Genomic DNA, 24,041 nt, shown 5'->3' with positions numbered 1-24,041 from the left:
TTTTATTATAGAGGAATCACATACTAATTAACTGATTACTAATCTATTATATAATTGCAATACCTCCCCCCCCCACCTCCGCCTCTGATCAACAACGATGATGTCTTCTTGGTTCTTTCGGTAAAGTCACGTAGAAGGGAAGTAATAAAATAATAAAATAAAACATAATAAAACAATTCTCACGACGTTTCGGCCACAACGCAAGCAGCCATCCTCAGGCGAAGAATGAAACACCCCAAGCTTGGAGCGTATATTTAAGCTGGGTTAGAGGGGGGGGAGGTGGGAAGAAGAGCGCCTAAACAAAATAATTTGCATATCAAGAGGAATTCAGCATATGGAAAATGCGTAGGAGGTGGGCGGGGGGGGTTCCAAATCAATACTATGCCCGTGCATTATGCAGGATTAGCAGCATCAAAGGGGGGGGGGGAAGGGGGGGAGCATTAACAAAGGAAAGGAATGTTAATAGTATGTAGCTGTAGTTACTAAACAACCACGTAAAAAACTACAGTATAAACTGCATGACAAACTAAAGTATAAACTACATAGCATCATCAGTAAACTTACTATACTCTACAATAAGCTGAGTTACTAACAGTAAGTAATACATGAAAAATTCTACGTTGTAAAAAATTATATAATATGCTTCCATCTAAACTTTATTCTCTTACATCACACGCGTCTATACCGTACTATATACTTCCATAGGCAAAACCAACATTAAATTACATACTGTATTGCTATAAACCACCCTATACCTTATACATTTTTAATATAACACTATGTATTATTCTACCCACCCTAATGTGTATCAAAATGGTTTATTACGTCCTTCCAGTGATTGCTAAGCCAGAATCCATCTTCTCGGTTAAAATTGTCTCTGTGTTTGTAAATGTGGATCGCCTCATGTACGAATCTCTCATGATAGCCAGATGGCTTGCAGAGAACCTCTGTCTTGGAGAAGTCAATGTCATGTGAGCCCACTGAGTTGTAACAGTGATCTGCCACGGCTGAGGTGTTTGTCCTACAGTGTTTCAGGTCAGCTTTATGTTCACGGATGCGGTCCGAGACATGTCGTTTGGTTTCCCCAATGTAACTGCTACCACAGAGGCAACTTAGTTTGTAGACACCAGGGTACTGTATGTCTGGAACCACATCTTTTACAGACGGTACCAGATCACGGATTTTATGTACTGTGTTGAATCGGACCTGGATCTTGTGTTTAATCAGGATTTTGGAGATCTTTTTTGTGACCCCAGCAATGTAGGGTAAGGTGATGGTCTTGAAAGGCTCCTCAACAGGATCCTTCTTGGTGGTTGGAGTGATGGCTGGGGTCACAAAAAAGATCTCCAAAATCCTGATTAAACACAAGATCCAGGTCCGATTCAACACAGTACATAAAATCCGTGATCTGGTACCGTCTGTAAAAGATGTGGTTCCAGACATACAGTACCCTGGTGTCTACAAACTAAGTTGCCTCTGTGGTAGCAGTTACATTGGGGAAACCAAACGACATGTCTCGGACCGCATCCGTGAACATAAAGCTGACCTGAAACACTGTAGGACAAACACCTCAGCCGTGGCAGATCACTGTTACAACTCAGTGGGCTCACATGACATTGACTTCTCCAAGACAGAGGTTCTCTGCAAGCCATCTGGCTATCATGAGAGATTCGTACATGAGGCGATCCACATTTACAAACACAGAGACAATTTTAACCGAGAAGATGGATTCTGGCTTAGCAATCACTGGAAGGACGTAATAAACCATTTTGATACACATTAGGGTGGGTAGAATAATACATAGTGTTATATTAAAAATGTATAAGGTATAGGGTGGTTTATAGCAATACAGTATGTAATTTAATGTTGGTTTTGCCTATGGAAGTATATAGTACGGTATAGACGCGTGTGATGTAAGAGAATAAAGTTTAGATGGAAGCATATTATATAATTTTTTACAACGTAGAATTTTTCATGTATTACTTACTGTTAGTAACTCAGCTTATTGTAGAGTATAGTAAGTTTACTGATGATGCTATGTAGTTTATACTTTAGTTTGTCATGCAGTTTATACTGTAGTTTTTTACGTGGTTGTTTAGTAACTACAGCTACATACTATTAACATTCCTTTCCTTTGTTAATGCTCCCCCCCTTCCCCCCCCCCCCTTTGATGCTGCTAATCCTGCATAATGCACGGGCATAGTATTGATTTGGAACCCCCCCCGCCCACCTCCTACGCATTTTCCATATGCTGAATTCCTCTTGATATGCAAATTATTTTGTTTAGGCGCTCTTCTTCCCACCTCCCCCCCCTCTAACCCAGCTTAAATATACGCTCCAAGCTTGGGGTGTTTCATTCTTCGCCTGAGGATGGCTGCTTGCGTTGTGGCCGAAACGTCGTGAGAATTGTTTTATTATGTTTTATTTTATTATTTTATTACTTCCCTTCTACGTGACTTTACCGAAAGAACCAAGAAGATGAATCCCTGCAGTCACGAAAGCTTTAAATCGAAACGATGATGTCGTCCTGCACTTTTCAAGACCGGAAGCAGGTGGATGGCTTCACTATTCTGGCAAATCGCCCAAAAGATGCCGGATGTAATTTCCAGCAAAACGTCGTGCTACTCAAATTCGAAATGTTGTGGATTCACTCTTCAAACACACCAGTGGGCTGAAGAAGTAACTAATTGGCGTTTTGTTAACGTGACATATTTTTTACTGATTGGCCATGCTGGGTGGTGGAGGGGTCGCAACACATTTATACTTCTGAGATCTAACCCAAAAGCCTTTATTATGAATAATACTGGTCACGAAGGCCTCCGTATTAAACACACTGTGTCTAGTGGGGTTTTTTTGTGGACACGTTTTACCTCGGCTTAAACGTTTGCACAAAATAAGCTGACAGATCTTGGTTCTTTTGGTAATAATTTATAATGCAATTTTTTTATTTTATGATGTTTTATTTTTATTATTTTATTATTTCCCTTCTACGTGACTTTACCGAAAGAACCAAGAAGATGAATCCCTGCAGTCACGAAAGCTTTAAATCGAAAGCTGACAGATATATATATTTTTTTCTTCCAAAATTATCCTTCACGCATTCATCTGTGGCCCGGATGTGTTCACGTCATCGGTTTCTGAAACGCAGCGAACCTCTTAAATTTATTTTGGGACGCAAAGGCCAGTCAATGGATGCCATAACCAACCCTATGCGTGAGGGGAGCTGCGGTGACCGTGAATTGATGAACGTCTCCTTTTATTAATTGCAGTGCATTTAATTAACAAAAAGGAAAAATGTGCAGCACTGAAATTTCATTGCTCCCGCCACTGCTGACGGGAAAGGCCTCCACCACAGCGAGCTGCGTTGGCTTTGGAGCCTCCGATTAGCACGGTTTGGCTACGTACAGTGCGAAAGAAGTTCGACATCGGGGGGGGGGTGTATTTTGGCCTACTCTTTCACACTAGCCAGACGTCTCGGAAGAGGTTTGGGTACCCACATTTTACCTAACGACATGCGAGCTGAAAATCGAATAACTGTAGTCTACCAATTTTTACTGCTGGGGGGATAGAGTTGGCGAAATGTTCCCATTTATTCAATTACCGTGCCAGAAGATCGAACCAGCAGACTGGATTGCAAGTCCCTTGCGCTAACCATTTTCACCATGGCAGCATCCCATATTTACTTTATACTGTATATGAATAATGAGCAAGGAGGAAATCTCATCTCCTTGCAAAATTGCATGCATTTCTTGTACATTTTTGCCGATGGGTCTTCTAAACTCATACTTTCCAGAAAACATTTCATTAATCAGGCAAACTCTGGACTGGTTTCAATCTTCTGTGTTGCATCGGTAATCAGTCTGTTAAAAGATTCCTGTTTTTTTGCCAGATTTGATTATTGCGCAAAATAACATACTGTAGAGAGTTTTCATTTAATATATTATCTTCAAAAGTTACTTTAATTGCATTTTAGGTTATTTTTACCAGCTTGGTGAAGCACAGTCAAATGAAATATCCCATTGTTAGGGCAGTCTGACGAGCAACACTTGGATTGTGTATACGTTGAACTTCTTTCGCACCATACATAGCCAACCGTGCTAATCGGAGTTGTCAAGAATATCAGAAGGAAGATCTTTCCAGACGGCCGCAGAAGCGTATGTGAAAGTGTGCGCGATGCGGTGACCCTCTTTGTTCGATGGCGAGCCAAAAGCCGCTGCAAGGATGACCGGAGTTTGTGTGCTGGTTCTAGCTCCTTGACGAGAATCAGCAAGGTATCGTGGTTCATTTTGTGGCAAGCACTTTTTGTGTAACGTGTGCGCCCTTGTAATGTATTCGTTCGGCAACCGGAAGCCCAATGCTTCTCGGATTCGAGAACATAGCAAGTTGACGACGTCATTGGGTATAGCAAAAGTAGGCTTGGGGCAGGACACGAGTGTAGAATGGATGATGGCCGGTGGTCGAGACTAATGCAATAGTGGCAGCTAAAGGTGGGAGCACGCCTTTTGGAGATAAGAGTAACCAGATTGACTCGCGTACTGGAGCTAGATGGATTGTCGCATCGTGAGACGGCGAGAGAAGGTGATGGCTTTTGGGAAGGCCTTCATCCAGCAGTGGGTAGAACGTGGCTGGTGTTAACATTTTCACTTCTTCAATAAGGCACGGTAAATGAACACAGGTGGACACACGAATCGGTTAAATGTGTGTCTTAATGTAAGGAAACCCCGCGAGAAGGGTCCTCTTGTAAGTCAAGGAATATGCTCATGAGCAGAGTATGGGGCTGGCGTTGTGGCTATTTGCCAAGAATTAAAACGTTTACAGCCCTTTCCATTTCAACTTCACAATTGGAGGTACACTTGACTCAAAGGAACTCCAAGCAGTGGAACAAAACACGTAAAATGATTTAGAGGTATTTAACAGTATTTGGATCAGTACACGGTCGGTGGATGTTTGGAATGACATTGCCAGGCACACATTCCAGTTACCGTTTACACTATTAGCTATGTATCAAGCAAGTGTTGATATTTTAGCAGTACACGATTTCCCTACATATATACACATCAGTTATACTATACAGTGACCACAAAAGGATGCTCCTCGAATTATTGTTGTACAGGTTCTTTTTTTGGGGTTAGATCGAGTGAATATTTAAATGTGTTGTTAAAACCCGCCACCACCCGACACAGCCAACTAGTAAGGGTTGTCACGTAAACAGAACGTGGCCAATTCGTCACTAGTACAGCACTAACCGGTGTGTTGGAGAGCCAAGTTACAGCATTTACTATCTGAGTACGACGCTTCGCCAGTAATTACAACTAGCTTCATCAGGCGACAGCCAGATTTGTGAAGTCCACCTGTTTCGTTCCTTATATAGAGGTGTAGATGTGTTGACCACGCTTCTGCGCTCTTAAACAATGTGGGGGGAGGGGGGGGGGATTACTGAGGCAACGTACATTATGCATGTGCATAATGCGAGCCCTTTGAACTTGCCTTCCTGTCTATTGTGTTGGGTGGTGGCGGGTTTTAATGACACATTTTTTTATTTACCCGATTTAACCCAAAATTAAAAACCCATTTATCTTGGATGATATGGGTCGCGAAAGCCGACGTGTTAAACTGTACAGGTTCTATATTCTTGGTTCTTTCAGTAAAGTCACGTGACTTTACCAAGAATATGAATCCCTGCAGTCACGAAAGCTTTAAATCGAAATGTACAGGTTCTGTTCGCTTGGCACAAAATGAGGAGTTGTGATCAATTTCAAAACCTGTTACTCATTTCAGGCCGAGTCGTTCAGAGGGAGGGAGGCCCACAGCAGTTTTCATGCACCAGTTGCCATTTCTACGCAGTACCAGCAATCGGAAATATGTCAACAGGACCTTCACACTGTTGCCCAATCTTCTACTGCCATATGCACGCACGCTAACCACACTCTACAAATATACAAACATTGTGGCTCTCCAATGCGTTTTCGGATTGTGCTGTTATTCGTTACGATGTCCGACATTTCTCGCCACGTGCCGTGTGTGCGCTGCAATGGGGGGGGGGGGGGGGCTATCGAGGCTGTGAAATAAAACACTCCGACGTGTTTTTGAGAGCCGATAAACACGCGGCACAATTCGATGACACGTCGGAGAACTGCGCAGCATAACCGTGAACAGCTACACAGTCATCTTCTTGGTTCTTTCGGTAAAGTCACGTAGAATGGAAATAATAAAATAATAAAAATAAAACCTAATAAAATAATTCTCACGACGTTTCGGCCACAACGCAAGCAGCCGTCCTCAGGTGAAGAACAGGTCTGTCGAGAAGACAGAGTCAGACTCTGTCTTCTCGACAGAATTATTTAATTTTATTATGTTTTATTTTTATTATTTTATTATTTCCCTTCTACGTGACTTTACCGATAGAACCAAGAAGATGAATCCCTGCAGTCACGAAAGCTTTAAATCGAAAGCTACACAGTCGTAGTATCCAATCGGTATGCTTGAGTTGTTGTTATGGAGACCGGGCGATCATTGATCGATGTTCGGTCGCCAGGTTGTTGTGGGCTGCGTTGAAGGTTGCCATATTCCGCTCCTATGTATGTATCTTGCGCTTATTTTGCACCGTTCGTAGCCAACCGTGCTCATCGGCTCCACCACCTCAATATAAACTTATTGTTGTTGCTTTACATCAATATCAGCCGCACGAAGAAGACGAATACGTATTTCGATGTAAAGCTTCTTTCGTGACTGCAGGGATTCATCTTCTTGGTTCTTTTGGTAAAGTCACGTAGAAGGGAAATAATAAAATAAATAAAATAAAACATAATAAAATACAATTCTCACGACGTTTCGGTCACAATGCAAGCAGCCGTCCTCAGGTGAAGAACAGGGCTGTCGGGAAGACAGCGTCTGAATGAAGAAGAATACATATGTGTAAATTAGAAACACTTTTCAAGGCAACACTCATGTGCGTAACCTTGTGAGCATCGCTTCATAGGCAGACGGATGTGCGTGTAACGATTGGCAGCTCTAATAGGCTCGGCATACGCTGTGGTGACGTTTGTGTTTATTAGGAGCATGCAGCTGTGTTTTCCTATATCCATGTATGGTGTTCCCAGAGCGCTGTCTTATGTTGGGAGTTCTTTAAATAGTTGTTTTTAATTGAAATTATGCTTTTGACCTTCGAAATTGTATTTTACGTTATTGAAATGCGGCTCTCATGTATGACTGTGAATTACCGTCGTCACAGATTTGACTTCAGTGTTTTGATAATTTAGGGCAGTCAAAGCAACTTTAACCTTTCGTCATGTTGAACTAATGTTTCCAGGATTCAGTCAGTGGGGGCTTCATGCAAGTTGCAAATCTCTGAGATTTGGGACTTATTCTTTTGAATTAAACATCGCTTGTGGTTGCCAATTGTTCACTCTTGTGAATGACATCTTAGTAAGGAGCCAAAAATATTTGCACTCAACATGTTTAATGTACACAAAGGTTTTGTTTTCACAATAAATGGGAAGTGCTTTCTGCTAGTCATACAGGAGATTCCATATTGGGTGAGTAATTATATATTTTGGTAAAAATTTTGTAAACTCATTTTTGTCCCTTCTGACAAATATCCGTCACGTCCTAAATGCAAGTGTTGTCCTATTAAAAAAAAAACACACGAAATATATTCCCATGCTAAAGACGTGTGTGTGTGATGGGATATTTCTCGAAGAGAGAAAGCCCTTCAATAGTGCGAGTGAGAGAGACATCGACAGCTGCACATACAACTATGTCTGCATTGGAATGAAGGTTCCTGTTGAGTCTCGTACATTTCCACTATGTTATCACATTACAGTAAAAGCAGTCCCATATTGTTTTATTGTGCCCCGCACTCGTGATTCGAGTAAAGAGCTATTGAAGAGAAAATACCCTTCCTGTTTTAATTAATGGTTAAAACAAATTGGCTCGTAGAAATGCTCTTAATTAATTTCAGGGAGTCACAATATTTGTACGCAGAGGTCATTTAAGTGCGTGACACCAGCTTAATGGCATCGCGTTTTGTCACTCTAAGTAATGTGCCATTGATGAGTAGTTTTCTGCCATGCCAGTGAATATATAACCACATGTACTATCATGCACAAATCTTGACTTTAAGCTTTTGTGACTGCAGGAATTCATATTCTTTGGTTCTTTTGGTAAAGTCACGAAAGCTTCAAATCATATAGATAGGTTGTGTTGCGATCAAAACGTCGTGGTTTTTGTTATTTTTTGTTATTTTCTTTGAACATATCTATGTGATTTTACCGAAAGACCCAAAGAATATCATGCACAACTTAATACTTCATGATCTTGTGTGTGTGTGTGTGTTTGTTTGTGTTTTCCAGGTCAGTTTCTGGGTAATTCGAGAAATACTTGAAGCACAAACTCTCAAAATCAGAGCTGAAATTTTGAGCCACTTCATCAAGATTGCCAAAGTGAGACCTTTTAACCCACAAGCAAAGATGCACATTGATTTAGTTTTGTCTTGGAGTGACATATTGCCATGATCACTAAAATGTTGATTATCATGAGATGTTTGAAATCCATTGTGAGCTCCAAGGCATTATTGCCAAATCCACAATTAACATTCAACTAAGCATGTGAAATTATCTCATGTCATGTGTGTTGTGATTCACTCCATCTCCTCATTGGTAGCTTCTTTAAGAGCTTTTACCCTTTTGGTCTTTTTTCGACCAGCAATCATCTTCGACCTTTATCTCGTGTGGTTATATGTCTTACACAAATACGTGTTTTTCTTAATGGTCAATACCATTCATAATACATTGTTGGCTATGCGTAATTAAGAATGCAGAGTCGTGGGATGAGATTTACATATTAGATTGATTTAATCATTGTGTTGTATGCCCCTTTCTCTTGACTTCAGTTGTCAGGGAGACATCCGCCAGTCTTAAATGTGCACCACACCGCCAAAGTGAATTGAACCCCTTGACACCCACACGTGTCCTGTGTACTTGCGCCGATGTAACTCGCGATGTCTCTGAAATGCTCTGATATTGACGTGAATATGCCTTGCGCCCTCTAACTGTGTTGCAGAAACTTTACGAGCTAAATAACCTCCACGCCCTCATGGCAGTCATCTCCGGCCTCCTCAGCGCTCCAATATTCCGCCTCAGTAAAACATGGGCGGTAAGTGGCCACACCTCTTTCATTCAACGGAAAACACTTTACAGTTTCGATTTAAAGCTTTTGCGACTGCAGGGATTCATCTTCTTGGTTCTTTCGGTAAAGTCACGTAGAAGGGAAATAATAAAATAATAATAAAACATAATAAAATACAATTCTCACGACGTTTCGGCCACAACGCAAGCAGCCGTTCTCAGGTGAAGAACAGGTCTGTCGGAAAGACAGCGTCTGAATGAACACCACCAAGCTTGGCAGCGTATATTAAAGCTCGGTTAAAGGGGGAAGGGCGCCTTGACAAAGGAATTTGCATATCAAGAGAAATGTAGCATATTTATGGGAAATGCAGATATGGGATTAGTCACTACTTGTGGAATGCGTAGGAGGTGGGGCGGGGGGTCTCAAAGTAATATTATGCTCGTGTATTATGTAGGATTAGCAGCATCAAAGGGAGGAAGTAGGGTTAGCAGTAATAAAGGGAAGGAATTTTAATAGTAAGGAGCTGCAGCAGCTAAAACACCACGTAAAAAAACTAAAATATTAACTACATCAGTGTCATCAATATACTAAATATACTCTCCAATAAGCTGAGCTACTAACAGTAAGTCATACATTACAATTTTATGTCGCAAAAAATATAATATGCCTCCAGCTAAACTTTTTTCTTACATCACACGGGTCTACCCCGTACTATATACTGCCATAGACAAACCCAACATTAACGTTTTAGCTGCTGCAGCTCCTTACTATTAAAATTCACCTATTTTCTATATATTTTCCTTTTGAGGCGATATTGTTGGCAAATGTGTTGCATTTATGTTGTTTGTGCTCATGCGCCACTGCTCACACAGTATCACAATCATATTTATAGTGTTAGAGTTCCATTACACTGCATATCATACTATGATAAAAACAACATCTATGCCTTGAGTTTCCTGGCTGGCTGCTGGCTGGGATCCTTTCCACCCCAACAATAACTTCGTTTTTATTCTAATAACTCCGTTGTGAGCAGCTTGTGGGCCACTGGCACTGAAATTAACAGGGTAACTGGCTAAATGGAATTGTTTTTTTCTGTAACAAATCCACATTGCATTGAAATGAAACGGAGGAAGAAATTCAGAAGACATAATCGTTAGCAACACCGCAGAGGTGAGAGTGATTAATAAAGAAGACTGATACAGTTCATTTAGAATGACTCTAAATTTTACATTTATGCTCCTGTTAACGTGTTTTTTTTTGACAGAATATTCTTAAAATCTAGGTTCAATGCAGGTTCAATCCGGCATAGCAACCGAGAGCTGATGAGATTGCGTGCAATTCTGGCTGATTTGGTCAGAGGCGCTACATCATTAGACATGCTCCAGATACTTTTTTCTCTTTTTTTTTCTTTGTGAAAACAATTACGTTTCTGTGTCACAGACCGCCCTTTGCGCGTGCGCAGACAGATTGTGTTTATGAGAGCCACCTGCTGCCTCTGTGCCGCTGTTCGTGTTCGTAGTTACAGGGAGACTTTTTTTCTCTCTCTCTCTCCCCCATTTGATAAAAACTGCAAACATCTGTTTGTGAAAGAAAAGCTTAGAGTAATAAACAAACTGTGAAAGAATAATTGTAAAAGGGAAGGCATTACACTGACAGGAAATTATGTAATGTGAGTGGCATTTCGTCCACAGCTGAATTGACAAATAATCCACACAATTGCAGATGTAATGGGTCAAATAAAATGTGTTTTTGTTGCTGTCCACAATCTGCACAAACCTGGAAATGTTTTTCATTCTTTTACACTTGCTTTAGTCTTTGTTGTAAAATGCATTGTTCTAAATACGAGTGTGAAATGGGGAAAAACTGTAACTATTTCAGTAAGATTTTTCTATTTTTGTTTTTTTAAGTCGTAATGATAACCTAGCTACTACATATGACAACGGGAGTTCATAGAACACTGACCGAGCTAAAGTTTATTATGGTTTTAATAATATACCAACCCTGAATTATTTACACAGAATACATTTAACTCCTTTTATCTATCTGAGAGTTCACATTATATTCCTTCATTTTTGGGTATTGTTTAGCATCCAGTGGAAATTCATTGATGAAATTAAATAATGAGAAATGAAGCTAAATAATCTCTGTAGAATTGAACTTGTGTGGAACTAAAGACTCGCAAACAAAAGACACCTGAATACATGCAGCTGCCCTGTTTTTAATGTTACTATTTGTCTAAATTTCTCAAAGATCTTGCTGTATTTGTCAACGTTGACCCATCGTCAAACAGGAATTTAGCCCTTGGCATTTGAATATATTTCCACGTTCTACTAGAAAAATGTGCTCAAATAAACACTGTGTATGTATATATCACATTGAACTTCAGGTTTTAGGGTTTAAAACATTCAAATCTGAACTGTTAGGATTAAAACCTTCGTGATTTACCACGTATTTACCTGTGTCGAAGAATTCTGCTGTAACTTTCAAGTAGCTTCTTGCATGGTGAATCAACTTGGTATATTGTTGCAAAGCTTTTGCATTCTTTCCTATTCTTAGCCATGCACATGCTTGGCATATTGGTGGAGAGAACTTTACAAAAGCATTGACTTTTTGGACGAGTTGTATTCTCAATTTCAGCTGATATACTTCTTTAGGGTTATCCAGCCAGATTTCTCATGTGCTGTGAAAGTGAGGATTTTATTTTTGTATTTTATAGGAGATGAAGTAATCCTCATTATAATGGACCATTTGTACATGCTACATCCAAAATCGTGTGTCTATCCGCTGCTGGGCTAGGGGTCTGCCCGCCCTGTGTGGGTCGCGGAGTCTTTTGACCAAATTCCATGCTGGACATTGCAGGCAGCGTGGTGGTCGTAGGAGTATGGTATAATGCTGCGCAACAATAGATCATCGTACTTTAATACACTTTAATGGAATAATACTGTGTGTATCATGCACGATATCACACGATCAGTGTTGGCCAAGGCCTTGGATAAACTTTACCAATCAATAATACATCATTGGATAGAGCCTGTAGTTTGGTCTGTGTGTGTGTGTGCAGATTCCGTTCACTAATATCTGACTCTTGGTCCCTCGCTGCCCCTCCCTGCCTCTCAACTGCCTCTCCACTGCCCAGTGCCTGAGCCGAAGGGACAAGGCGACCTTCGATAAGCTCGACTACCTGATGTCAAAAGAGGACAACCATGCGCGATTGAGAGAGTATATCCAGAGCCTCAAGATGACCCCCTGCATCCCCTACCTGGGTAAGCGCGTGACCTCGCACGTCCTCGAGATGTCATCTGTAAACTACCGACGCGTAACGAGTTCCTATAAAACGTCGTTTGTTTTTGTTGTTGTTGTTGCATTGACCAGGGCCCCCCCCCCCCCCATAGTTTAGATCAAGTGCCCTTGCCGAAAACATCTGGTAGTTCTGAAGCATTCGTTCACCAAGCCTTACACCGCCGATGAGAGAGACCCTGTAGGTCGAAACCGGTGCAGGGTTTGCTCGTCCAAACAAATGCTGTTGAATAATATTGGTCTGAAAAGCCGATCGGAAGATGGACTTAAAATATTTTTTTATGCGTATGTGGAGACAGATTGGAGGTCCACTCATATTTCCTTGAGAGCGGTGTTTCTCAAACTCTTTTGACCCGCGGACCACTCAGCCGATGCCAACCACCCAGCCCCCCGCTCGTGGTGACAAAACGCATTAACTTCTCTCTCTGTATACCAGAAATACAAAAGGATTCTTATTACTAGAACAACTTTTTTTTTAACACAGCTCAAAGAGTGTTTGGGGGGGGGGGGGGAGGGGTTGCGTACGCATTTACACCTTAGGGCGAGGGTAGTTTAATCAGGGTAGTTTACCTAACTTCATTTTTAAATGAAATATCAGGAGTAAAATATGAATTGACGTCCAAAACAAAAGGTAAAAAAACATTGCCATTATTGTCCGGATCAACATGCGTTCGCATCAAAGCCCCGCGGACAACCTGGAGGAGCGTCGCGTGCAACCTCGTGGTCCAGGGACCACACTCTGAGAACTGGGCGATGTAGACCACCAGGTTGACCTAATGGAGCACCAAAGTGCATTACAGATCGTGTGCATGTGTAACGACGACTTGACACACTTTTTCTTGAGATGGCACTTTATTGAAGAGACGTTCACTTGACATCAGGCGGAGACCGCCACTGCAACAGCCCCGAGTCTCCCGCGCATCTCCCTTATATACCGACGGAAGCCACGCCCCCCCCTTCTCGATCATTCTCTCTGACTCTGGACGCTTGCTCCACCGGCAGATTCCACCGTCCTCTTCCGTCACCTGACCACGCTCCCTTCTCGAACATTCCCGTAGCCACCAGTCCCTTCGCACTCACAGCTGACACCCCTGTCATTACCTCCCGTGGCCACTAGTGCATTCGGACTGCAGGCTGACTCCCCTGTCATTACCTCCCGTGGCCACTAGTGCATTCGGACTGCAGGCTGACTCCCCTGTCATTACCTCCCGTGGCCACTAGTCCATTCGGACTGCAGGCTGACTCCCCTGTCATTACCTCATGTGGCCACGAGTGCATTCGGACTGCAGGCTGACTCCCCTGTCATTACCTCCCGTGGCCACGAGTGCATTCAGACTGCAGGCTGACTCTCCTGACATTACCTCCTGTGGCCACTAGTCCATTCACAGCGCATGTAGGCTCTCCTGTCATTACACATGTATGTATGTTGAACTTCTTTTGCACTGTACGTAACCAACTGTGCTAATCGGAGGTGCGAGATCAATTACTGCTGCTGCTAGTTTTGTGGTTTCCAGAATTGTACACACATGCATATGTAACTATGTTGTATGCAATAGTCGGGAATAAGGCAACTATTATGCACATTGTGTGTGTTCCAGAGTGTTATCATTTTGCTCATCAGTGTAGACCGTGCTGATAATATAATTACAGTTATGATTGCACTTTGAATTTACAGAACGCCTGAATGTGATCGCATCTCATAACGCTGCATGCTGCTCTTTATTGGTTTATATTGCACTTAACCTTATCTACAACGCAACCAACGATTTTATTTAACTGGTCCATTACACGGGGTTCACAATGTTTATCCCCTGAGGTTATCGCAATGTGGGCTGGAATCCAAGTGATGGATGAAATGTGTGTACCAGCAAATAGAAAATGTTTGTTTAAGGACACAGTCATGTGACATTGGATTCACAGTGAAGTGCGTTCTACGAAGTGGATCACTGTGAATACGTTGCAGTGCTGATATACGAAATGGGGCTTTTACATCATTTTCCACATGAGGTGAAAAAAAAGTTAACAACAGTAGATGTTGTGATTATAATGATGTCTACTGCCGCAGCCAGCATTTTATTTAAGGGCTGGCTGAGCAAACATCTCACGTATTAGTTCTAAGTAGCTTTACATCTTTTTTTCCCTCGGTCAATACCTTCATCCTCAAAACCTTTACCAGAAAAAAAAAACACACACACATAACAGAAGCAACAGGACATTTTCCATCGTGTTTTTATTTCCAAACTCTTGAATGCGATTGGGACACCCGAGCACATCTGCGCATCTGCTGCAGAATGTAGATGTTCGTCGCTCGAGTTTGGAGTTCGCTCACACGGTGTTCCAGGAACTGCTTAAGCGCTTTGTCTTTCGTGACGTGCGGGGGGAGCCCGTCGGGACCGACCTGCTCTCAGTAATCGCTCGGCTCGTTTTTTAAGATTTGACCCGTACGTCGGCGTTGCCCTGGCCAACGACTCTCCGTGTCTATACTCCCGAACGCGAGAAACACCCTCGCAGTGAGTGCACGCGATCATCGGCGCCCGCAGCACAATAAGCATCCACCCTGGCTGGCTTGGCACGGGGCCAGGGCTCGTCGAGGGCTAGTGTAGGTGAGGTTTCTCAGTGGCAGCAAGGGAAATCACCTCCTGGGGAGGGGAGGTAGAGGGGGGGGGCATGGGGGGCAAAGGAAAGGGGAAGTGGTAGGCGGTTGGAGCGGACGAAATAGTGAGAGGTGTGTGGGGGGGGGATAGGGTCAGAGGGGGTGGACAGGGGGTGCCGAGTGAGATGGGGAGAAGCGTGGCGGCAGGCAGGCAGGCTGTGCTGTTGTTCACCACGCTGCTTTGCTGTTGCACACAGTCCGCATGTGTTATGCCTTTGCAGAGGAATTCTTGTGTGTTTTTCAGGGGAGGGGGATTAACATGCGTCAGAATTTTCCCCTTGTCGCTTTTCTATTGAAAATTTCAGTGTCTGGGAGGTTGTGGCAAAAGAGAAGTACATGCCGGGGAAAAGTCTCTAACTCCGCTCTCGTAAATCTGTTGCATATGAGTGAAAAATTTCGTTTGAAATTTTAGACTCCTTGAGACTTTTCTGTCACGAAGCTTTTAGCCTCTAATAGTAAGGGCACCCACAGGTGTGGTGGCTTTAAAGTATCACAGTGTGACACGATCCTTAGTTTGAAAGTTCCAGTTTAGTGCTTTGTGAAATGTATTATGTAGATTCTGTTTCTATTTTACACACGTGCCTCATAATTTGACGAGGATTTTATACATTTATAGTCGTGGTAAATAAATAAAAGTAGAGAATTGATATATTAATTATATATATGGATTGTTTTTATTAAATGGAAGATGTTTTTTTATAGTAACCATGAAACAAATTAAATTCATAAACTGGTATATAGTTAATTGGTTCTTTACCCTTCTATCTGGCAACAAAACTGACACCTTTTTACAAGGAGTCATGTTTGCATAGACCGCAATACCTGCAGTCATAATACAAACAAAAGAACATAACTCTGATAATGTGCACTGTCCTTAAAGTTGATTGATCCACACCCGAGACAGCTTTCCTTAGAGCCTAGTCTCATATGGGTTGGACCAGATGACGCCAAAAGGCGCACAACTCAAAGACAATGCACCATCAGAGTATGAGAGCTCGGGGCAAGCATCATCTGGTCCAACCCATATGAGACTAGGCTCTAAGGAAAGCTGTCTCGGGTGTGGATCAATCAACTTTAAGGACAGTGCATACAGAGTTATGTTCTTTTGTTTGTATTATGACTGCAGGTATTGCGGTCTATGCAAACATGACTCCTTGTAAAAAGGTGTCAGTTTTGTTGCCAGATAGAAGGGTAAAGAACCAATTATCATATTTTTTACTGGCAAATGAGGTTCCCATAGTGGTATATAGTTCCAAACAAAAGCGGCCCTTTAAAAGATCAAATAGAAAGCAAACCCATGGTGTAATGTGAATGCTGCTCCATTGATAAGTTTACCACGCCGTACACACACAACGTATGCCAACGTAAAGAGCTTGACTGTTTTAATTCCAAACGGTCCAAATAGCTCTGCGCTTAGCTATTGAATGTGGCTCGAATTCAGGCAGCCACATTTGGGTGCAGCACAAAAGCGAGTGTTGGTCCCGTGTCATCATCGTTTGCACCTCCCTGCCGCTGGGAGATCATGCGCAACATTCCGCCCAAGGTATGTAAATCTGCGTGGCTGCCGAGCAGGACCCGTAAATGTTGATGGGGGCACGTGAAAGAAAAGAAGATTTGAGCTCTCAATAAAAAAAAAAGTTTTCGCCACCATCGTCATTGTCATCATCATGCGATTATTTGTGTGTGGAAAAGTTTTTTTTGTTAGCTGCACACGCAGCACCTTTTGTCAATCCACTGCTGGATGAGGGCCCTTCCCACGCCGTGTGGGCCGTTTGAGTTATTTGACCATACTTCACCACACGAGCCATTATGGGTTGGTGACGACGGGGGGGGGAGCCTTATGCACATATTTCACCTGGATAATTCTTTCAGATGGCACATCTCATTTGCAAACATGTCCAGTGTCAGTAGTTGGCACATATGTTTGGAGATTTCGTTATTGCAGTTCTTCTTAAGAAAATAACAGATGTGCATTATGAAGCCGTGCAACTGAGTTCAGTTCCTGGTCATGGCTAACATCTGTGGCGAGTGATATTTTAACCATATAACTTATGAGACGAGCAATGATGATTCAAAGACTTGTCATGATACGGCATTGTGATTTTATTCAATAATAAATGATATGCATAACAATTCGGTTCATTGACAGTGTCGGTAGTGGCTTGCAGAGGTCACATGAACGAATCGCATATGTTTATTAGCAATTAAATAATACATTCTCATCTACGTGGTTCCTTGCATGTGTAGTGAGACTAAGAATCGGTGTTCATTCTGTGGAATTAATTTTGTGCACATTTATCTCTCACACCACTGCTGGTGGAAGCCCCCCCCCCCCCACTAGAATGAGCTTTAGAGACATCTTAGAAGTGGTGGGAGTACCCACACTTTACCCCACCACACGTGACCAGCACATCGACTGTGGTATACTTATTTATACTTCTGGGTGGAAAAAGGTGGAGGGGAATTTAGAAAGTTGAAGTAGTGAATTATAGTTCACGACAAAATGTTTTTTTCACGTCGATATTTAGAGCCTCATGACTGTACATTTAATAAGCAATTCTCATGGTATGTATAATCTTACAATCCTCACTGTTAGGAAAATATACGTGGAGATATAGTTTCGAGTCATATCCTGTATATTTACATGTAGCACTTTTATGAACCTGTGTATTCCACAAACCGGTCTGCTTTTTTTCTAGTTACAGTTTCAATGTTCAATACTCAAACAGAATGTGTTGTTGCAGATGCACCTTTTGCCGATAAAAAAAAATTGATTGCCAAAATTGCTTATTTCCATCCATGATCTAGCCGCCTGTGTTACCGAGCCGTTTTCAATTTTAATAATTGTGGTAGTTGATAGAGCCGCACGGCTGTGCCATGGGGAAACTCTGCAGCATCTACAGGTGGAAAGCATTTGGCCAGAGTGGAACACTCTGAACCGGTACACTTCTTATTGCTTAAGTAGATTCTTTTTAATATACAGTTGACTTTGAATGACGTTTCTTAATTTACACAAAAAAAAATCGGAAATAAATTATGCATTGTTGAATAAAATGTAAATGAATTAAAAATCATTTTGAGAATTAAAAACACAAACTGCATTTTTAGGAGTGATTTATTAATACCAGCATACATGGGAACATTCTCTTTTAACGAACTCGGATTAGAATAAATTAAATGTGCGTGCTAAAGTACTTATATTGCTTTTCCAAGTCATTTTCGTTTTCTCTTTAGCTTTAAGAAAAAAATAAATGGTTTTAGCACAAGTTAAATTGATTACAGTACATTTCCCAATGTCAGTGTAAAAATGTTTCAAGAATCCGTTCCCTTGATGTTGACACAATATTGACATTTTCGAACATATCGAATGTTTTCAAACAAACAATGCAAAATAATTTACGATGGAATGGGTGCGACATTTGTGGGCTGTTTCCACTAAATTTAACTCGATTAGACGTGTTGTTTTAACTAAAGTGCGCACTGGCACTGCGTTGGATATATTTAAGTTAAATTGCCCATGCCACAAACGGCACAGCTTGCATGCCAAGTCGGCTATAGAGCTCAAAATTGTTTACATCGGGGGAGATTTACTCCAATTATATAATGGGTGAATCCATTATGGGCTCATGTTGTAGCTGAAAAGTGTGCATGATGAAAGCACTTGGCAGCTACAAAAGCCAAAGGGCACACATCCACAGCCCTGGGCCTACAGATGGGCCATAATGCAAGTGGAATTAATTGACAGCCAGAGACCTCAGGAGCTTGCAGAATGAACCAGTGGATGTGTGTCCAACCCGCTTGCACAGTGTGGCCACGCCGAGTCTCCGTCCCCAAACAACGTGCAGTTCACAATACCACGCAGGAATTCACGGACCAGGAATTTAAATGTTGATTTCCAGCGGCCAGCCAGCATAACAATGAATTCTTAGGCGATTACCAGTGGGTGTGGTGGTGACCTTGTCTGGGCATGAAAGTATGGGATTTAAGAAACCCCTTTGGGAATCGACCAAATGCCCTCTCTTAATGTGTTCCTTTGATAATCTGGTGTGAACTCTTGTCAGGGGTTTTGAAAAGAACATTCATTATTATTCTACTGTGAATTAGGAAAACTGGCTTCATTGTGCCATCCTGTGAAACAACGTGGGCATGTTTTTGGAATGTTGTGAACATGTTTAACTTGGATTACAATGCCATCAGATAAAACATTCCCATTTGCAGTTCACTTCAGTTTGTGTGGACAATTGTAATAGGCATGCTAACTTACTTTGAAACTCACCTCGTGAAGCTATAAGAGGTGATATTGCAAAGCAAACAATTTATATAAATGTCCATTTTGCTGTTTAAAACACTTGGTACTCTTAATGTAGAGTAATCACAATGCAGAATAAGTATCTTCCCCTTACAGGTGTTCCCCTGGTGATTGAGGCCCAGGGAGACCAATAGAAACAGTGAGATCACGATCCAAAAAGGATCAAATATATGTGCTCATGCCGTTTTGGAAAATATTGTGTTGTTTTTGTAATGTCCACATGCTAAGAAAGGACATGAGCTCAGCTAAAATTGCTGTTAATGCAACATTCCTTCGAGTTAAATTCCTTTTTTTAACTTCGCTTTGGCCTATGTTTGTTGTCCAAGAGCCATTTTTTCTTGTTTCGAATAGCTGGGGTAATCTGTAGCATGTGTTCTAGTTAGTGTTATTTTTTTTTACATGCTTACGTGATTAACCATGGCGAGTCTGCTTATAGAGGCCAGAGATGGAGAAAACAAATGTCTGCTTGCCAACAGAATAGCTTTCACATGAATATAGTCCAATGGAGATTTTGTATTCGAGATTTTAATAACCGAACAAGGGTTTTGCTGAAAAGCAGTGAAGTGTTTTACTAATTTTTTTGCCCACCCCTTGCTCAATTTTGCCTATAAAACAAGAGCCACATTTACAACGATCCTTCTGACTGCAGCAACAGCAGTCGTTCTTTTGGCTGATACCCTCTTAAGTTGTAGAGAGAGAGAGAAAATACGTTTCCTTGTGTTCTGCCTCGATTCTAATCACAGGGCGGTTGGGCGGTGGGCAAAATAAATATAAGTTACAAATTACCGGAGTATAATGTAACTAGACACCAAACATTACGACTGAGCTGTCTCTCGTCTAATGTAGATGCAAACGTTGCAATGACTTCGAGGTGTACAATTACTTTGAGGTGTGTAATCTCAACGGCGATAACAAATGTAATGGAATTACCTGTTTATATTACACGTAATTTAGATGTTGACCCCTACCGTGGCGGCGATGCTTGGTGTGGCGACCAAGTTTGTGGACACTGTGCGTCTGCAAAGCCCCCCGCTGTTCCAACTTCCAAGGCTAATGCCCGCTACGGGACAGTGGGCTGGTGTCATGTGACGTGCGGGCGAGTAATGATGAGGGTTTTGCTGGACCTTGGCAAGTTAAACGCTTTGACAGAAAGCACAGGCTCAGGGAGGGGGACTCCCTTGTGCGTCTGAACACGAAAGACAAAGACGAAGATCCCCGTATAGCCTGTAACAGACTGTTGGGGCAAGTGCTGTTGTGAGCGAGCACCTATGATGGCCGACACTGCACACGAGGGAGTGGGTGGCCAACACCACGCCTGTCCGTCTTTGTCTCCCTAGTGGCGATGTTTACACGCCGCACCAGGTACTCATTTGAGGCTGAGTCGACCTAGGGGAAAACCAGGACTGATGTCAGATAATTGTTACTGGTGTTGGCCGTGAGCGGGAATGGAACTCGGGTCGCTGGGTTCGTAGGGCAGCACGCTAACCGCTTCACTACCGCTCCCCACACGTACACACTTTCTTGCATATATATTTAATGAGGCAAACACAAAATGGTCAGCGTTTGTTGTATTTCATTGGCTTGGGCTGTATAGGTTTTATTATGCACTTTTACTCGAATATTGTACAGTAACTTTTAAACAACCAATGACTTTGTTTTGCAAGGCCATAAATATGTAGAATTTGGCGGTGATGTATTGGATGGATGGATGAATAGGTTTATAAAATTATCATATTTTAAAACATGGCCGTTTTCTGAGTGGTAATTTTGGCTACCTTCAAATGCTATACATAATTCAGGTGGAGGGGGGAAGCTGAGCCCAGTGACCCGAGTTCGATTCCCTCCCATGACTAGCATCAAGGGTGGTTGATAGCTGAACTGGTTTTGCCATCACCCCTTTATTTTCACCAACGCACACTGACCACCGACACCACTAATTAGCACGTTTGGCTACATATGGTGGGAAAGAATGTCAACTTACATACGACCATCGTGCTGGAGTCCGGTATGGTCAACACAACCCCAAGTGTGGATTGACAACGGGCTATACATTGCAAATGTGAAATCACACTACACGCATATCGTAAAATACAATTTACAATTCATGCCAAAGAAATGTAGCTGCCCAAGTGGCTCAGCGGTAGAGCAAGCAGCTTGCAATCTGAAGGTTGCGAGTTCAAATAGCGGTTAGGGGGGGGGACGTTTACTTGGCATATCGACCGTCCCTCCAGGATACACTGCCCCGCTCCCCCGGCATGAGAATAATATTATTTAGTTTATTTTGCTGCTCTAAATTTCCACGGGATGTCACTTCATTGAGCCACCTTTTTTGTGGCCAGATTGCTTCTGAAAAAGAAGCCAAAATGCCTCGGTGGGCTTTTTCCTGGGAAATAATAAAAACAATTGTTCCGATTTATTTGTATATATTTTTAAAGTTATTCGTTTACCTTTTCCTATACTTTGCACTTCTGTCGTGTTTTTGTATTGTTTGTTGTAACGTTCTGATCCACACCTACTGGACATCTGTGAAAAAATTAACCCGTAAAAACAAAGTTTTTCACCTGCCACCATTAAGCAATTGGTAATTAAATATAAATTATGTTTTCCTAAAAAGTGTAACATTTTGGAAAAAAATTTACACGAAAATAAATTGTCACGCACAACGAGTCTGTGTGCAAAATGTCAGCTCGATTGGATCACGGGAAGTGGGTTAGAAACGACCGAAAGATTTGCACGGTCGTAAGCGCGCAAGCAAGCAAGCAAGTGAACTTAATATAAAGGATTTAAAAAGAGCTCGATTTCTCATCGGATTCCTCCAGTATAAATCAATATTCTGATTATGAATGCGGATGTTCCACCAGAGGAGATGAGTAACTTCCAACAGTGGTCATTGAGTAGGAAATATTTTCTGTCATGAACCCAGAATACATACATGCTTAATAAGATTACTGCAACAATTGATTTTGCATTTCATAGCGCAAGTGGAAGGTTTCGCATAGAGACCCAATTCCACTGGTTAAAGTGAGTTTTTTTTTTCTTCAGCGTCTCTGGTTTCCATAATTGCCCGTTAGGAAGGAGGAATTGTGAAACTGACGTGACTGTTTTTATTTCAATCTTTTCATTTAAGGAGGATGTAAATAGTTATTTTCGCTGTAATAGCACTAGCAGTAGTGAGAACACAATGATGTCAGCTTGCAACAATGAGACATGGTAAATTCAGCATGGAAATAGTGTCAATTCAAATCAGTTCTCAGGAAGTAAGAAAAAACATGTCTGGTGTTTCCAGTCCAAAGGGTATGCGTTAGGGACGTGCGCCTCATTGAGTGCTCTCCTTCCAGCTGCCAAGTCCTCATTGTTGAGGCTGCTAACAATCCCACAGTATGAACGCGGTGAAGTGAGGATATGGGAGAGCTTCACATGCTAAAGTGAGGACAGTGGTCGCGTAGTACAGCAACAACTGCGCATTGGATGGTATATCACGCACTGGTGCTTGCCGTAGTGTTTCCATTAGCACACTGGTTTATTGCAATCCAGAGGTTTCCGGTTCAATCTCCCAGCGTGGCACTTGAAACGAAATTTAAGTGCATTGAATGCCCCACCTCCGTCCACCCAACAGCATAAATAGCTAGACCACAGTCGTTTGACAGCTCGCCGCGTGTGGGTGGGGTAAAGTGTGGGTACTCCCATGACATCTGGCCAACGTGTGAGAGTGGGCCAATATGCCCGCTAGAGCATTGGTTCTTAACCTGGGGTGCACGCACCCTCTGGGGGTGTGAGATGCCCTTTCTGGGGGTGCGAGACATGGGCAGATTTTTTTAGAAGGTAAATAATCGAAAACACAAATTAAACATGAACACGTAAGTACAACTTCTTTTTTCATGAAACCTATGTGTTTATTAACATTATGCATTTTTTACAATAGAGAGCCAAAGGTGTGCAAGGCTGCAGTAAAGGTTAAGAACCACTGCTCTAGAGGGAGCTGTCCAGAGTTGTGCAGAGCGGAGGTCCCTTCGGTCAGCATTGACGTCGGCAAGAAATTGCCGGGTTGCACCTCTACCTTGTACTTATGTATATTGAACTTGTTTCGCACCCTACGTAGCCAACCGTGCTAATTGTACGTCACGTATCCCATCTTATCTTGGCAAAGTGGTCTTGCGAGGGCCTTACGTGTGCATTGCATACCAGCCTAACTGTCTCTGAATTAAAAGTGATGATTCATGCGGGGGTGTCATGATTCTCACCACCCCGTGCCTCCAACCCCCCCTGGCACATGGATGAATTGTTGCCATTCAGGGCAACGATTCGATACAAGCACCATTCTATTCGCCCCTTTCCCCCATCCCGCTCCATTGGCCTAACTATAACAAGGCCATATAATTAGCAAACCATTTTCCCGTATTTAACGATGTAGTTTCTTAGAAGTGCGATTCGATGAGTTTGTCGCGAGGCTTAAGCAACGATATTAATCGACGACAAAAAAACTCAACACGGTCACCAATATCACCACCAAATTGTTGTCTATTGTATATTTTGTTTGCAGTGTTTATTGACAAATGTGTTGAGTTTTTAAAATGATTATCAATTGTGCGTTTGCACCACTCAATGCAACAGCAGTATAACCAAGCAATGTGTTTAATAATGAGATGCGTTCTCCTG

The 24,041-nt window shown here is 42.2% G+C and overlaps 1 protein-coding gene across 4 annotated transcripts in view; it reads left to right on the top strand.

Annotated features, from left to right (window-relative positions):
• Positions 1-24,041, top strand: part of LOC144724351 (ras-specific guanine nucleotide-releasing factor RalGPS2-like) — a 194,572-nt gene that overhangs the window by 85,919 nt on the left and 84,612 nt on the right. For all 4 annotated transcript variants that reach the window (XM_078603410.1, XM_078603413.1, XM_078603409.1 and 1 more), the window contains exons 7-9: positions 8,352-8,441; positions 9,061-9,153; positions 12,263-12,389. In XM_078603410.1, coding sequence (XP_078459536.1) covers positions 8,352-8,441; positions 9,061-9,153; positions 12,263-12,389 — 310 coding nt within the window. The remainder of the gene's footprint in view (positions 1-8,351; positions 8,442-9,060; positions 9,154-12,262; positions 12,390-24,041) is intronic.

Source organism: Lampetra planeri, chromosome 20 (genome assembly GCF_965212315.1).
Source record: "Lampetra planeri chromosome 20, kcLamPlan1.2.h2, whole genome shotgun sequence".
In the NCBI taxonomy this organism is placed as follows: domain Eukaryota; kingdom Metazoa; phylum Chordata; class Hyperoartia; order Petromyzontiformes; family Petromyzontidae; genus Lampetra; species Lampetra planeri.
Note: the sequence above shows the minus strand (reverse complement) of the source record. Positions and strands in the feature narration are given on the sequence as shown.